This window comes from Pyricularia pennisetigena (genome assembly GCF_004337985.1).
Source record: "Pyricularia pennisetigena strain Br36 chromosome 4 map unlocalized Pyricularia_pennisetigena_Br36_Scf_6, whole genome shotgun sequence".
Taxonomy (NCBI): domain Eukaryota; kingdom Fungi; phylum Ascomycota; class Sordariomycetes; order Magnaporthales; family Pyriculariaceae; genus Pyricularia; species Pyricularia pennisetigena.
The window spans coordinates 1398468-1414965 of record NW_021940918.1 but is presented as its reverse complement, the minus strand read 5'-3'; the positions used below and the strand labels follow the sequence as shown (position 1 = coordinate 1414965).

The window sequence follows — 16498 nt, the reverse complement described above, 5'->3', positions numbered from 1 at the left end:
TCTGAGGTGAGGGTCTGGCGCTCTTTTTTTTTAAAAAATTTTTTTTATTAGAAATAATAATAGTAATAATAATAATAATTAATTCTTGTTGTGATGAAACGTAATGTTCTATGCAGGAAGCAAGCTCAGTGAAACTGACTATTTCTTTTTCCTTCGAGGTAAGCTTGGCTGGCCAGTGCTTCTGTCCCTAATACCTTAATTGGTAGATAATTACCGCTGTCCAGCCCGCGGTAAGTAGATAAAGCCAGGTAATTACCTGAAATATCTTGCTTCTCGGTGAACTTGGCTGCACTCCCAGCAATATTGCACCGTGTTCTATAATAGTATATGTACAGTAGCAATACAGTAGCAATACAGTAGTAATGAATGTGTCCAACAGTCTTCGATCGGGGGTGGACCGTGATTGTACATAGTACACCTACAAAGTAGATACCTAAAGAAATATTTTATCCGCCCTGCTGACGCTACTTGATTCAGTCTCACTCCACTTTCCAGCTGACACAGCACAGAACCAACGAGGTGGGTGCGTGCAGTGACCATTGTACTTTTCGCCTGGTCTCCTTTTTTTTTTTTTTTGCGCCCGTTTCCGGTTTTTCGATGACGTCTCCGTCTTTTCGAGGTATCGCGCATCATGCTAATAAGGTCTGAATGGATTATCTTGACTCCAACAAAAAGATTGGATGGATGATGCACATCCGCTCACTAGAGAAACCGCCATGATGATGGACATTTGCGGTTTTCATCCCAGAGTGCTTTTCCAATGGTAATTCCATTTCATCCCTGGCGGCCACTCTGTAAATCTGATTCTCTTTGCACGCTCCTTCTGTGCATGCCATCTTCCAGCTCGGCTATTAGCAAGAAAACGGCGAAACGCTGTATACCACCTGTACATGAACTCTCCACCACCCCTGACCCCGGCATGAACGATCCTGACTCCTCACTGACTGACTGATTAATCCTCGAGTCGCTCGCTGCAGCCGTGTCTCGACTGGTCAGTCAGCCCACAAGACTGCTTCGCGGGTATCAAAGTACACAGTGATCCCATAGCTATATACTTATTTTTTATTTGGGTTTTTTTATACTATTATTTCCTCATGTTACTACTCTCACATCACTGACTGGGACTCAGCTTTCGACAGTACTCTGATCAATGATATACTCCAACAACTATCTGCGCATGCAGTGCGATCCTTCAAGCTTTCGTTTGCGAACTTGAGAGCGTGAACCGAACCTGTCGCCGGGGTTCCCGTGTTCGAATCAGATGAGCGAGACATCGGCCTTGTTGCCGTCGACGAGTGCGGCCGAGACTGTCGACCGCAGCGATACCGCGAGCCTCCTCCGGCGTCTTGTTCAGCTCGTCCGATGCCCGTTCTGCTCCTTACCTCTAGACCACCCAGTTACTCTTCCGTGTGGTAGGACGCTCTGTCGCAAGTGCCTTCCGCGTCCACGAACGCGTGCATATATTACATATCCCGCGGGTCCGAACCGATTGCAGGGGTTCGACTGTCCCTTCGATGGCTGCAGCCAGGAGCATGCTACTGACGATTGCGCCCTTGACGTCGCGATCAACAATGTGGTGGCCAGCATAGAAGGAGCCCTCGGACCTGGGGAATTGTCTCAGTTGATTGCCAAGGATGATGACGAGGCGCTGGCCAAGTGGCTCCAGAACCAGCGACGACCTGCGCAACACCCAGGATCCCAGCCGATGCCCAGCCCAAAAGCAACGCCTCGATCGAGTGAGGATGGCCAGGATGTCGAAAATCGCCGCAAAGTTCCGAAAGAGGGCGACCGGGGCTTAGCTGCTAGCGCTAAAGCGTCACCGGTAGACACCACAAGCCGCGATCCCGCCTATCAAATATTTACAGCCAAAGAACAGGACCAGGTGCAAATTCTTGAGCGCATCTCTGAAGCGACAAGGCCAGAGGCCGATTGCCAAGTGTGCTATGCTCTCTTCTACGATGCAGTAACCACCCACTGTGGCCACACGTTTTGCCGACATTGTTTACATCGCATACTGGACCACTCGGACCTGTGTGCAGTATGTCGACGTCAAATACATCGAGGCGAATGGCCGCAGAACAAGCTCATGGCTGGCATTGAAACAACCCTATGGGCGACTGCTTTAGAATCCCGGAGGCAAGCCATCTTGGCCGAGAGCAGGCACGGCACTGCCGAGTTTGACATACCGGTGTTTGTGTGTACATTGTCATTCCCGACAATGCCGACATTTCTGCACGTTTTTGAGCCACGGTATAGGCTGATGATCCGGCGAGCTTTGGAGCAGGATCGCACTTTCGGCATGGTCCTACACAGACGAGCAAGACGAGCAGGAGAACCAGACTTTGTAGACATCGGGACCTTGCTCCGTGTGATCAATGTCGAGTTCTTCCCAGACGGCCGAAGCCTGATCGAGACCGTAGGTGTCTCTCGTTTCCGCATCCTGCAGCATGGCATGAAAGACGGATACGTTGTGGCAAAAATCGAACGTGTAAACGATGTCAGCATTGCGGAGGAAGAGGCTTTGGAGGCGGCTGAGATACGTGAAGCATTACATACCAACCTCGACACGACATCGCAACAAGAAGTTGGAGACAAGCCTGCGACTGTTTCTGGAAATGGTGGTTGCGTAGCGGCGACTGCCCCTACCAACAATAGACAAAGCCCAGAAGCGCCGCCGAACTTTGACGTGATGCCCACCAGGGAACTTTTGAGATTTGGGGTCGAATTCGTGGCGCGGATGCGCGAAGCTAGCGCGGGGTGGCTGACACACCGAATATTGGCTATATACGGCGAATGTCCCGAAGACGACGCAGCCAAGTTCCCGTGGTGGTTCGCTAGTGTACTTCCAGTCAACGATCTGGAAAAATATCGACTTTTGGGAACCGCAAGCGTGCGCGAGCGCTTGAAAGTTTGCTGCCACTGGATCCAGGAGTGGGAGTCAAGCAGATGGTGAGTGCCGATGCAGTCCCCTTCTCCTTGGCCCCTCCCTGGCATAGCCCCCAGCTTCCGACTTTATTGCAGCAAGTGTTTGGGAGACTCGGTGGTTCAATGAGCGTCAAGGCTGATGGCCAATGCCAGACCCGCGTGGTGCATTATTGACGGTGTAAGAATCGAATTAGGAGCCTACCAGACTGCTTGATTCTATGACGGAGCTTCTCGGAATGGACAAGCGCCTTGTCCATCGTTTAGCGATCTTGACATGCAAGCCAGAGCTGATCACCCTTCCATCCTCCGAGGGTTGGATGCTGAAGACGGCATTTATTGTCGTACCATGGATATTTGTGCCATTATGTTTTAACCGGAATGCAGAGCAAGCCCAGTGTGCTTTAAGCAGTTCAATCGCTGTTAGGCATTGGAAACATGTAATTAACGCCACAAGAGTGGCATGTATGGGGAAATGTAGCAGCACCAACTACATCATTGGTTCCACGGTTATCACGCGGTTCTCAATCGTGAGGTCCAGTGACGAGCTTCTATACGTTCATTCATACGCACCTCGTCAAAGCTTAGACAGCAGGGTCATATGTATGAAATAGTGAGGGAGGTTTCAGTAGCGATGCCTGTTGTATGGATAGAAGCTAAATTCAATTCTGACCCCACCTCTTGACACTGCAGCGCCGAGCTTCTGGATACATTGTGACATGGGGGTCTTATCGGTTGCTCTGATAAGCCAAAAGTTTTCAGAGGACTGCAACCCCCGTTCAAAGCAGTGTGTCTCCAGGCGATATTTTTTTTTTTAAGTGTACTATTGCGTCGTCGGGCCCCTTTGTTTGTTTTCGACTCTAATTTCCTGCGCAGAAATTACGTCCATTGAAATCTCCCTCGCATACCATATTTCGCAATGGCAAAGCGCAAGCGAGAAGCAGCGGCAGCGGCCCCGAAGACGGCGGAGCCTGAGCAGCAACAAACCACCAAACGCGCAAAGGCAGTGCAGCCCTGGCCCGAGGAACCTACCATTGTTGTTCAAATTGTCACCGGATCATACGATCGAACCCTGCACGGTTTCACAGCCACGATACGCTGCAGAAAGGAGGGAGACAAGATTGACTTTGCGGACACGTTCCTCTTTGACGCTCACAACTCGGCGGTGAAATGTCTCGCCCTCTCGCCCCCATCGGCACCGGCCCCGGGCCAAGGCCAGAGGGTCATGCTGGCTACAGGCGGTACGGACGAGCGAATTAACGTCTACAACATCTCTGCGCACCCGCCCAAACAGAGCGCTGAGCAGGACCTCATCTCATCCCTCGCACCCCGGCCGGTCGCCGAGAACCCGCAGAACAGGGAGCTGGGCACGCTGCTGCACCACTCTTCTACGATCACGAAGCTCTCGTTCCCTACGAGGTCTAAGCTCTTGTCATCTTCGGAGGATTCGACGATAGCAATCACGAGGACGCGTGACTGGTCGCTCCTCTCAGCCATTAAGGTTCCGATACCGAAGGCATACGGGCGGCCGAGTGGAGACACGGCGCCCATGGGTGGCACGCCGGCCGGCGTCAACGACTTTGCAGTGCACCCCAGCCTCAAGGTCATGATCAGCGTCAGCAAAGGGGAGCGGTCCATGAGACTGTGGAACTTGGTCACGGGCAAAAAGGCCGGCGTGTTAAACTTTGGCAAGGACGTCCTACACGAGATTGGCGAGGCCAAGTACAACATGGGAGAAGGTCGCAGCGTCGTCTGGGGCACCTGCGATGGTGAAGACGAGTTTGCGGTCGGCTTTGACCGGGAGGTATTGGTTTACGGAATGGACGGAACGCCCAAGTGCCGCGTTATGGGCAGCCTCAGAACCAAGGTGCATAGGGTACTATACCTTCAATGGAATGCCACCAAGGATAGCGGGAAGGACAGCAAGAAGGGCGATGACGTCAGTTTCCTTGCCGTGTCCACCGAAGATGGTCGGATATGTTTCTTCTCCACCAAGAGTGAAGATCTACAGCAGCCAAAAGATGTTGAGGGGAGGGATGGTGTCAACAAGACAGAGCACCTGTCAACTGCCAAACTTTTAGGCAGCGTGGGAGGCAAGGATGCCGGGGTTACCAGTCGCATCAAGGACTTTGTGGTGTTACCGGGCAGCGAAGACGCGCAGCAAAAGCACAGAGTTGTCGTGTCTGGAAGCAGTGATGGCAAGGTCCACGTGTGGAAGGTGGAGCAGAAAGCTCTCGTGAACGGCAAGGGACCTATTGGCAAAAAATTGGGAAGTTATGAGACGCAAAATCGGATTACATGCCTGGCAGCATTCGAGATGATACCCAGACCCGAAGGCTTGGACGACGAAGGCGGGGAAGACGAGGAGGAGGTACAGAGCGGAGAAGATGTAGATTCAGAAGACGGCGAGGAGTAACGAATACGAGAGATATGATTTTTGTCAATTGCTGAGTGGTCGCTTGGACGCCACTCGGGCGCGTGCATTGATTGAAATGCAATGCTGTCCTGAAAGTGGCGCATCAGGCAAGTGACTGCCGAGTATCAGTGTTGCAGTGGGTTATTGTCCAAAATGTGCGTACAGCACAGTACAGTACAGTACCATGTCGGTTGGAATGCAGGTAGCTGAGCTTACCTTGTTGAGCTGTGTGACCCTAGATAGCCAGCCCAGTGGGCCAACGGTCATCAGATCTACCCCGCGAAAGAAAAAAGGGCCATGCGGCCAGGGTTCTGTTTTTTTTTTTTTTTTTTTTTTTTTTTTTTTTTTTTTGTTGATTGGGGCAACAACAAAGCTTATGAAAGAGAGAAGGAGGGACAAGCAAGAACAAAAAAGAGAGATTTTGAATTCTAGTCTAGTATAGTCAAAGAGAGTCAATGCAGGTAACATGGACACTGTACCTACATACTCCGCAAAGTTGCTTTACCAAGCCTGCCTAGACTGTCTTGGTCTGATTGACTTTTGGTTCAGGAGTTTGTTAGTTTCGGTAGTGCCGGGCTGTCATCACGCTCGAGAGGGGCTTGAGGGGTTTCAAAAAGGGTAGCAAACAGTTCCGACTGCTGATCGGCCATCAACTCGCATGATGATTGGTCCATGATCCCGCCCCCATACTTTTTGCTCGCTTTTGCTGCGCTCTCGTTCTTTTCTGCATGTGATTCTGGCGAAAAACCCATTGATTCCCATTGGATGCGCGCTAAGGAACAATGCGATTTTGCGAGCGTCTAAAACATTCACTTGCTGTGAAGGTTTGGGAGAGAAAGAAAACAATAGCGATTCAAACTAGCCATATTTTCCTCAGTACCAGACGCACAAACGACGTAACCACACCATCTTTGCCAGAGATTTTGGGGAAGCCCAACACCCGATAGGCAGGCGACCACACCCATTCGGGTAGAAATGAGCAGTGCTTCTTTGTTTGTGGATCGTGTAAGTGTAGAGTGAGGTAAGGCAAAGACAGGCACACACACTCTAGGTCTACAGTAGTCTACAATAGATGGAGTCTCGAATCAAAGAAAAAAAAAAGAAAAAAAGAAAAAAAAAAAGAAAGACGCCAACCAAGTTTAGGCTGGAGGCCGTCGTGCTTGCATTTGTGGACCTTGCATCTGGTTGTCCCAAATCTTCCCGTCAACAGAAGAAGGAGGAGGATACTTAGGGGACCCAGGCCTTTCCGAATATGAATAGCGATAATCAAATGAAAACAAGAGGAAACGAAATATTAAAAAAAAAGAATAAATAAATAAAAAAGAACCCTTAGCTACCCCATCCAGGACGCAAGACACTGGGGTGGGTTACGGCCGCTCGTTTTCCATGCATCAGTGAATCAGCCCACCATCGAATCAAAGTCCCCCGGGCCAAGGAAATTTCCTCCCTCCACGACTCCAATAAGAATAATACCCTACCTGTACGAGTAATTAACACCATACATTCATCGTCTGGTGCTTAGGGTGGGATTTTAGAACAAAAAATTAGTTCAGGGTTCTTGTCCTGAGACGTGCACCTTCCTCCAAACTCGAATAGTTTGGTTTCTTTTTCAGCCAACATACTTTAACCCGGGCCCGCCAGCTTGAATCATCTCTGCCCACTACAGTTTAACGCTCTGGCCTCTCAATACGAGAGAGCATAACAATTGGAACTCGGATTTGAGCATTCTTTGACCGACCGCGCAGATCCACGTCGTCAGACGCATCTTCTTCTTCTTTTTTTTTTTTCTATCGTTCCCCTTGTGTGCTGCATCTACAAAAGTTCGTCATCTTTCAAACCAGAGTCCAAGATCCAAGAAACGCCTCCACAGAACTTACCCTCTCCTTCCCGATGCCAGCCGACACTACGCCGCCGGCGATCATCCGTCCCATCCCCCGACGCCCTTTCAACCTCAGCCTGACGAGTGCTACTCCGTCAAGCGATGAGTCGCCCTCGGACTCTCAACATGCCCGCAATGGAGACTCTACATCTAGCTTGAGAGCAAGTCTACTCAACGCCAAGCGCCGCTCATCTTCACAGTTGTCGACCGAGACCCCCGAAGAGACCGACTCGGCATCCATTTCCCGCACCCAATCGATCCTGAACCTTACCCAGTCTGCCTTGTTTGGAATATACAGCCCGACCATGACAGGAAACAGCCGATCTCGAAGCAATCCTTATTCTGACCGAACGGAGCCAGGAACACCTTGGGGGACCGGCGCCCAGACCCCCGGGCGTCCGGGCCTCTACCGTCCGACCGTTGAGGAGGAGGACGACCCCGAGCGTGCTGAAGCCCTACTGCAACTACGGGAGCGCCTCGGGGCTGCTTCAAAGTCACAAAACGGCGGCATGTTCACCGGTCCCATGTCGCCAACCGGGACAAACTTTGAGACGGCAACAGCGATGTCAGCTCCGCAGCCCATGGGATCAGTAGACCTGCTGACGCTCACAGCCAAGGCGGTGCTACTCTTTGTGCTGGGAGCTTGCTACGGAATGGTCGTGTATAGGCTACGGGATGAGCACATGTCCACCTCGCTGCAGCAACATCAGCAACGGCATGCTACCAGCTTTTTCCCCGCCAAGGGCTCCTATGATAAGCTGTACATCGCGTTCTGGGGCGCCTCGGGCGTGCTGCTTGGTTCCCTCCTCCCGTGGTTCGATCAGTTCTGTGACCGGACCCTCGGGCCCAAGACTAATGCCGGCTGTTCGACGTCTGCCGAGGAAGTGAAGGACGGCTACACACCTGATACTGACTGGGCGCTGGTTATTCGTGGCGTAGGTTGTTTCGCGGGCATTGTTTTTGCTATTGTAGGTCAACTGGCCCCCATCCGATCCAGGGCTTGTCCAACCCGCTGACTAATTGTACAATGTTGAAATTGAACGCAACAGCGCAAGTTGCCCTGGGATTCGACCATGCAGGTGTCATTGACGCTGGCCCTGGTCAACCCTTTTCTATGGTATCTTATTGACCGATCCAAGTCTGGGTTCATGTTGGCGAGCGCCGTCGGGGTCATCGGGGCTACTATCATTGCGGGACTTGACCCGGACATGATGCCGACTCCCATGCTGTACGACACGGCCGGCACGCCCCTGCCAAGGGGCTCCGACCAAGGCCGCACAGCGCAGTTGGCTCTTGGTGGTCTTGCGCGCCGGGCGACCCTGGAAGCGGCCATTTGGATGCTCAGCGTGCTGTTTTGCAGTTGCGTATGCTTTGGTAACATAGGAAGGCGGCTTGCCCTCAACACGGGGACTCCGGAAAGGGGTCGTTGGGCTGGAGTAAGATGAAAAAAAAAAAAAATAGCAGACTTGAGGTGCGTGAAAACACTGCGGTGTTATCAACCCAGGCATTCTCTCGGCCTGGCCGCTTTCCACGCACTTGGTGCTACTCAACTTCGCGGACGGGGGCATCAGGCTCCAGTTATAATAAGGATTCAACCATGTTCTCCGCACTATAAAGCAAATCATACGCATATCATCATCCTATTTCGATGCGATACTAAGCAAGTGATAGTCCTAGTAGTTATATCTAAGCGAAAAATTGTCTGGGTGACAGACACCCGGAGAAGTGTGACGAAGGAAAAACAGAAGCGGACATGTGTTTTGTATGGATTTTGACAAAAAAAAAATTTGACATCATTTGCCTATATAATTTCTTAGTTGATTAGTAAATCCAAGACTCTTTTGTTCTCGCGAAAGCCCCGGCTGCAGGCGATCTAGGCAGTATATCCCGAGCAAGTTCCAGGTCTTCCGCCATCGCCGCCCGTGTGTCTAGCCAAGATTTCTAAGGATGAGCACTGGCGGGACTACCACATTGGGAAGTGATCACGGGTCTCACGTGAAGATAGAAGATCCAGAGATATTATATAATCACTTATCAGCCTTGGCCCAGCTTTTTGTCCAAGGGTGGATCCCCGAGAAGTTTCGTTTTGAAAGCAAACGTCACGGCTCCCTTTCGACCTTGGTTTGGATAAGATAGTTTTCAGCTCCCCTTTCCCAGTCTACCTACCAAAAAAAAAGTTCAAGACTACACTACTCCCAGCTGCATATAAAAAAGCGACAGTGCATCTCTTGCGAATACATCCACAGCCGACCAAAAAGACACAAAGCAGTTTGCCACAATCATGGATCAGTCAGTAGCCATTGGATACCGAATCCGCAATTTTGGGGGCCCTTTTTTTTTTTTTTTTTTTCCTGGCGTTTTCCCTTTCCACTGACCAAAACCGCGTCTGTCGACAACAAAAACAGATTAAACAACAATGAGATGCGCGAGCTGGAGCAGCGCATGCAGAAGAGACAAGTAAAGGAGTTTGTCAACGTATGTTTCCAAACACACTCGCGCAGCAAAGCATTGACATGAATTGTCTTTGTTTTGATATTTTTTTTGTTTTATCTTTCGCCTCCTCCCCTAACGTTTGGTAAACAAAAAAAAAAACACCACCACAACAAACAGATCTTCAGCAAGCTCGTCGACCACTGTTTCATGTCATGCATCGACGACTTTTCGTCCAAGGCCCTCAACTCGCGCGAGTCCGGCTGCATCCAGCGCTGCGTCATCAAGGACATGGCCGCCCAGCAGCGCCTGGGCGAGCGCTTCCAGGAGCTCAGCGCCCAGATGGCGAACCAGCAACAACAATAAGAAGAAGAAGGCAAAAAGAGGAACAGCGGAAGCGCGAGAGACAGACAGTCAGACAGACAGAGAGACAAGGGCATTGACGATTATTGATGTAAGACTCGGCGGATGTAGGACTTTGGAAGGGAAAGAGATACCCTGTACTATACTGTAATATACTCGAATCCTCTAAAAACACTTCTCATCCCCGGTCTTACACCTCGGCTCTTTTTCGTTTTGTATTACTGCATCACGAGCTGTTCTTCATCGGGAGGCTTTTCTGGGCGGACATTTGGCAAGTCAACTGGCTAGGATTAATGACACTGCCATCCAATGCTGCTGGCGGATCTGGGACACGAATGATATCAGTAATGTTCTCCCCTGGGCCTACTGTCAAAAGACAAATTTGCCGGGTTTACTATTCGTCGTGGATGCCAAGGCATCGGGTACAGACAAGAAAAGACACTGGGCTCTTGATCAAGGGCTCATGTTCATTATACACTACTAGTCTTCCCAACTAGATCTAGTCCATTTCGTCACTAAGTATAGTCTTGACCGACTCCATCAGCGAAACCACCTTCTCCTCCAACTTGCTCTCCACCTTGTCGGCATCTGCCCCAACGACCTTGGTCGCCCTCCACTCGACCTCGCGACTCCCGAGGGGGACGAGGGACTCGCGCAACAGCTTTGGCCGCGAGAGCCAAAACTCAATATTCTCTAGCAGCGTGGAGCCGTCCCACTGCACCTCGGCGATGTCGCGATTGTTGTTCTGTCGCAGTGCCTCGAGAACCCTGGTCAGCAGCGCCAGAGAATGGATCTCCGATGCCGCCAGCAGTGTTATATGTCGTGGCGCGCCCCTGGTCGACGTGCGGCTCAATCCTGGAGCCTCCCAGCGTTCAACGCTGGCGTCCAAAAGCCCCGAGAACCAGGAAAGGACAAAGGCTACCTCAGGCGCAATTGTCGACCCGAGCGCGCTGAGGATGTTGATCATCAGGGGCAGGACTGCCTTGGTCCAGATGCTATAACAGCGCTGGGCCCCGGCCGTGTTGGCGAACGGCGACACGTTGGGCCGCCTCATCGAGTTAGCAAGCCTGGCTGAGGTGAGATGACCCAGCAACCCGTCGAGGGCAAGCTGCTCCGCAACCGCAGGTACCGTTGACAGCTCCAGCAGGAAGAGCAAACTAAGCTCTCCATAGATGGGATCACCGTCTTCGGCAAGCCTGTCCGCCCATGAGAAGAGTGACATGGCGACATGGAGGACGTCCTGTGATGCCATCATGTTGAGGATTTGCGTCCCACACTCGTCCACGCTGGGTATGGCGAGACAGGCTTGAAGAATGGCAGTCAGCAAGGCTACGTCCGCCGGGGCAACCTTGGTCTCGGGGTCGTGAATGAGCGTCACAAGGGCTCGGAACCCTTGTGCTACGATGCGATCGAGAATGTTCAGGATTGTTTGCACCATGGACACAGATGGGTCCATCTGTCGACAGCCACGCAAGACTATGTATAGTGTCTTGAGCAGAGTGCGGTGGTAGTCGATCTGGCCAGACCCAAAGCGATCTTCCACGCTGCTTAGCGCTGTCCATAATACTCCAACCAGTTTTGATGAGCTCTTTGGTGAAGGCGAAGCGTCCGCCAGTCGCTGTATCAGGGTGAGGGCAAGGTTCGCCTGCGCTCTACTCAGACTGACAAAAATCTTTTCGGGGCCCTTTGGCGCGTGGCTTGCCTCGATGCACTGCTCCGCCACCTGTGCCATCATGACACCGATTGATTGGTTTTTCGGGAGCAGACAGACGCTAAGCTCGAGCAATAAGAACTCCCAGGCATGGAAAAGAGCCTGCGAGAGGTTAAAATTTTGGTTAGTAATCTCGGGACTCGTCAAGCATACGGCGTATCAACATGGGCTTGCAAGACTCACAATCTGGCCATCAACCAAAGAAAGATTCAGGTTGGCCGTCTCCATCTCGCTCCTAAAGCCCGTGTCCCGTGGTCCTACCCAGCCAGGGTCAAAGTCTAGCATCTTCTCCGCCAAGTCGAGAGCATAGTAGAACTGCTTGCCAAGCTCACGAGGGGCAAAGGTGGTGCGCTTGAAGGACCCAAGTGAAATGCCAGAGTAACGGCTGGCGAAGTTCTTTGTAAAGTTGGCATGCAGCGAGGCGTTGTAGCCCGAAAGCTGAACTCCATCCCGCAGAAAGTAGTCGAGGTCTTGCAGCAACTCGGTGGCAAACGCCATGTCCTGTCCCATCTGACGAAGGTGATAAAGATGCATAGCGAACATCTCTGCGATGTAAGCTGCAATCCTGGCTTGATTGGCTGCTTCCTCGGGATTGGTCTTGGCGGTGAGCGAAGCAGACTTGAGATCGCGAACGTACTTTCGGAGGTGCTGTAGATGGTCGCCATCTCCTCTGGTCGCGAAAATGGTCCATGGCCAGTGGTTTTGCGCCACAGTAAAGAACTCTAGGATTGCAAGTGCTTCCGCGCTAGGAATAGACGAGATGTGTTGTAGCCTGCCCCTGGCCGCAACAAGCACAGATGTTGGGGACAGTTTTGATGACTTGCCCGATTTTCCTTCGCCCCTGACCGCATCGCGTGGTACGTTACCCGTCAAGAGACAGTTCGCCATCCAAGGCTGCCGGCTGCGGAGTATTGTAGACAAGAAACTCCACAATCGAGCGCTTTCCACGGTACGATCAAAGGGCTTGTCAAGCTGAGCGAGTAGTTTCAGTAGCGACCTTGCGATCTGGGATCCGAGATAGCCAAGCAATGAAGGTGGCTCGCTCTTTGCCGATCCCTCGGCACTGGCTACCAAGCTCTCCATTAAACTTGTCACCGGGGTTCTAAAGGCATTCCCTACACCACAAAGACGCGCAAGCAGAGGAGTTGATCTGAACAACTGCGTCTCCATCAAAGTGCTTGGCTTCTCGAGGAAAGCTGCAGTCTTGACCAATGAAGTCACAAACTCAAGGACAGTAACTGTTGTGCTAACCAGTGTTTGGGATGCTTTCTGGTAAAGTCGTGTTGGCTCTGGCAGCAAGCGTGCCGACAAGAAAGTCCCCAGCAGCGGCTGAAACTTGAGAGCCGCGGATGTTGAGGAAAGGAAGCACTCCAAAACGTACGCAGCGGCCGCAGAGAGGCAATCCGTGAGTCGCTCTTGTCCCTCGCCCACGCTGTAAGTGTACACCAGCATCTTGTTCAAGACAGGCACAAGATCGCGCAGAATGATGCTCGGGTGCAGGTCGGACACATATCGCCATGTCGATGAGTTCTCAAAAATATCCACCGCCGTTTGCGCAATAGAGACAGCCACCTGCGTCAACAATTTGTCCGACGTCCCCTGCCAGAGACTCACTGTACCGTGCTTCTGCAGAGCACCAGGTTTGGCGATAGTCACCTTGCGGCGGACGGAGCTCTGCATCGCGTTCTCGACAAGTTCGGACAGGAAGACGATGACGGTATGCAGGAAATCAAACCGATCGCTATTAAGGTCCGGGTTGCCTAATATCCTGGAGAGTCTTCCAGCGCGGGACTCTGTGTTGAGAAGCTCGCATCTTGCCATATACGACCACACACGCCCAGGACATAGCGGTAGCACTGTATCGAGGAACCGTACACATGCGGTGAGGAGAGCCATGACTGAAGAATCGTTGCTGACTTTCTCTCCTTGAATACTGTGGTCGAGAATATCGCATATAATGCTGACAACATCCTTCGTCCGGCCTACAGACCTGCTAGCCTCTTGTAGGATTGACAGACCAGACGCCGGCCCGTGGCTCGTCATCTCCCGCTGAATCAAAACATTCAGAAGCGATACGGCATCTGCTGCTTCTTGTGGCTGCAAAGGCCCAAGTACTGAGCGATATGACTCTGGCGACGAGTAGACCTCCAAGCGCTTCCCTATCAACGCCAAGGACGAATGCTCATACTCCATCAAGACAACTCTGCCCGAGTCTGTGATAAAGCGACCCTGTGACCCCGCAGGAATATCAAACGACTCATCATCGGGTTCTTGGCGTCTCCAGGAGGTTGGTGACGGCTCAATAAGTGGTACTTCTTGCAAGATCTGGATTGCGTTGGAGTTTTCCTCTTCCAGGATGAGCTGGTACTCTTGGAAGTCCTCGGGAAGCACAAACGTCAATGTCGGCGTCTTTAGCAGATATTTGAGGATAGCACCGGACGATTCCTCCTCCCCAACACGAGCAGCCAAAAGCTTGCAAAGAGTGGTGAAGGGAGCGTACTCGTAGGGGTAGCGATTGAAAGCCTGAAGTACATAGGCGTCGAGGAGCATCGGATCCTCAAGGACTGCGTCTACTGGTGGTTCAGGTTTCGGCAAATCACCCGAGCGTAACTGCCGTTCTTGGTCGGAATCGCCGGCAGAGAGTACGGCAAGCAGTGTGGTTACGGGCTCAGATTGGTAGCCCACAAGAGGGAAGCTGTATTTGAGCAGTTCCAGGAAATGGCAGCGGATCTTGGCGCCAACGTCCCTAGGAAGGGCCGCCTCTGGGTTTGCCCCTGAGCACTGCGAGAATTCCGAGAGGATATCGTAAACGAAGCCTTGAGCGGTGGCACTTTGAGCAAGGGTCTCGGCAACTTGTATGTCTTGAGACATGGAGGTGTTGACCAGGAACTGATCGTAGCTCCGGGCTTCTATCGAGACGATGCTGCCCGTCGAGTTGCGGCGTCCAGTGGCCCCTACGGGATGATACTCAAGCTCGAATCCGGCCTGGGCTCGTTGGTTCTGCGCCAAATCTCGCCTCTCGGCGCGTTCCTGATACGCCACGTACATGCGATGGAGCAGAAGCGACCAAGAGAAGACAGCAGGAGCGGCGGTGTACAGACCATTTTCCGCAGCTATCTGTATTGTGCCATGCACCTGCAGCAATATGTCGGCATCCTGGATGTACGAGTGCTCATCTACCCCAAGCTCGAGATCCTGGTCAAGCAAGGCCATAGAGCGAGGCAAGTTCAGCAAAGCCATTGTGATGGCACACACAAGACACTTTAACGGGAGGGCGAGCTCCCCCACACTAGCATCTGCCTGTAACGCATATCAGCACAGGCACCTCCCAGGTTTATCTCGCAATGGTAGACTTACTGGTGATAATGCGTCCAGGAATCCGTAGTCGGTTATAAAGGCGAACCACTCTGCCACAAAAGAAGGCGCGGCAAATGATCGATTCGATGTTGCATCAACTATCTGAAAGATGAGCATCATAACATGGGCAGCCTCGACCAGACAGGTCCGTCCCCAGTCCATTGTCAGGTTTTCCGTCTTATATTTGTCCTCCTCAAGAGTGGCATCCAGGCCGGCCAGCGATCGCTTGATACAGCTGGTCAGGTAGCTCAGCCACGTAGGTCCACCACTCAAGATTTCATCGCGCTCAGATTGGTCTGAAGGGTCCGCGCTGGACAGAACATGAGCAGCAGTGCTGGCTGCTGCGACGGCGAAATGCCTGCGCTCTGCTAGGTATGTGTGCAGAATGCGAGTTCGCCGTGCGTCTTCGCCCTGGAAGTCGGTCCAGATGGTCTCGGCATCGTCGGGGCTCGCAGCAGCAATGGCTGAGAGGATGCTGGCTCCTGGTGCGGCATTCTGGCCCACAATATCCTTGATGTTGGCTACATCCTGGGAGGACAGCGGGGCGTTGAGGTGGCTTTCCGGACGACACTGAGCTTCGGCAACAACAATTCGCAGAGCAGTCGTCTCATTGATGGCGGCGTTCTTGCTTAGCCAAAGTGCGTCCTTTTTTATCGTCTGCAAGTCGCAAGAGTCGTCGGCGGGGGTTGTCGCATTGATCGGCGACGTCTTGGTTTCGAAGTCGGATTTCGTCTGCGGGGACGGCGGCGCAAACGTCTGGGATGGGTCTTTAAAGAGTGCTGCTACATAAGGGTCTTTCAGGAAGTCCGAGACGGCTTTGGAGGTTAGGCGACTTGCGTCTGGGTCGGTCAGAGATGATGCAACAAGCCTCCATGAGCTACATGCGTGCAGAAGCTAGGTTAGTCGATGGTCCTTTGTAGAAGAACTGGTGCCCTGAGCAGGTCGTGGAAGCTCACAGCAAGCGCTTTTCACCGGAAATGCATTCGTCAAGTGGTGGGAGATAGATGCGGTCCGAAAGAGCTGCCATGGTCGTGACGCTCGTTCGCCGGTGAGGCCCGGTGGCATGGAATTTGAGGCAGGGAGGGCGTTTTCAAATCATCGAGAGCAAGGCGAGAAATGCGACCGTATGGAGGCAGATACTATCGCAGGATTTAGGTCCTTTGTTTTCCAAATCAGCAGCAAGCGGACTCCGGGTCGGTGGGATGGGAATGCTTCGGGCAGGTAGGGTGCCTTGTCGTCGTATCCAGTGTTTTCAGCCCTGAGGTTACCAGGGGGAAAAGAAAAAAAAAAAAAAAAAAGGAACAAAAAAGATAAAAGGACGCGCCGATTGCACCTGCACGCGTAACCAAAAATCAATCCGGCCGTTGTAAAGCGATTGTCAAAACAGTGGGTACTGCCGTTCTTCAACCTTAACTCTTGT

The 16498-nt window shown here is 52.2% G+C and overlaps 5 protein-coding genes across 5 annotated transcripts; 4 read left to right on the top strand and 1 right to left on the bottom strand.

Moving 5' to 3' along the window:
- Positions 1–1261: 1261 nt before the first annotated feature.
- Positions 1262–2953, top strand: PpBr36_06022 (uncharacterized protein; the record flags this gene model as incomplete). The annotated part of the gene is made up of 1 exon (XM_029893169.1): positions 1262–2953. One exon carries the CDS (start codon positions 1262–1264, stop codon positions 2951–2953), a length of 1692 nt encoding a protein of 563 aa, XP_029746608.1.
- An 888-nt stretch (positions 2954–3841) lies between these two features.
- On the top strand, positions 3842–5338 carry PpBr36_06021 (uncharacterized protein; the record flags this gene model as incomplete). The annotated part of the gene is made up of 1 exon (XM_029893168.1): positions 3842–5338. One exon carries the CDS (start codon positions 3842–3844, stop codon positions 5336–5338), a length of 1497 nt encoding a protein of 498 aa, XP_029745851.1.
- A 1890-nt stretch (positions 5339–7228) lies between these two features.
- Positions 7229–8662, top strand: PpBr36_06020 (uncharacterized protein; the record flags this gene model as incomplete). The annotated part of the gene is made up of 2 exons (XM_029893167.1): positions 7229–8185; positions 8267–8662. The coding sequence occupies 2 exons, from the start codon at positions 7229–7231 to the stop codon at positions 8660–8662; spliced, it is 1353 nt and encodes a 450-aa protein (XP_029745850.1).
- A 960-nt stretch (positions 8663–9622) lies between these two features.
- Positions 9623–10013, top strand: PpBr36_06019 (uncharacterized protein; the record flags this gene model as incomplete). Its single annotated transcript, XM_029893166.1, has 2 exons — positions 9623–9692; positions 9828–10013. Exons 1-2 carry the CDS (start codon positions 9639–9641, stop codon positions 10011–10013), a joined length of 240 nt encoding a protein of 79 aa, XP_029746126.1. The 5' UTR covers positions 9623–9638.
- A 496-nt stretch (positions 10014–10509) lies between these two features.
- On the bottom strand, positions 10510–16105 carry PpBr36_06018 (uncharacterized protein; the record flags this gene model as incomplete). The annotated part of the gene is made up of 4 exons (XM_029893165.1): positions 10510–11823; positions 11905–15021; positions 15079–15955; positions 16035–16105. The coding sequence occupies 4 exons, from the start codon at positions 16103–16105 to the stop codon at positions 10510–10512; spliced, it is 5379 nt and encodes a 1792-aa protein (XP_029746312.1).
- Between the last annotated feature and the right edge of the window lie 393 nt (positions 16106–16498).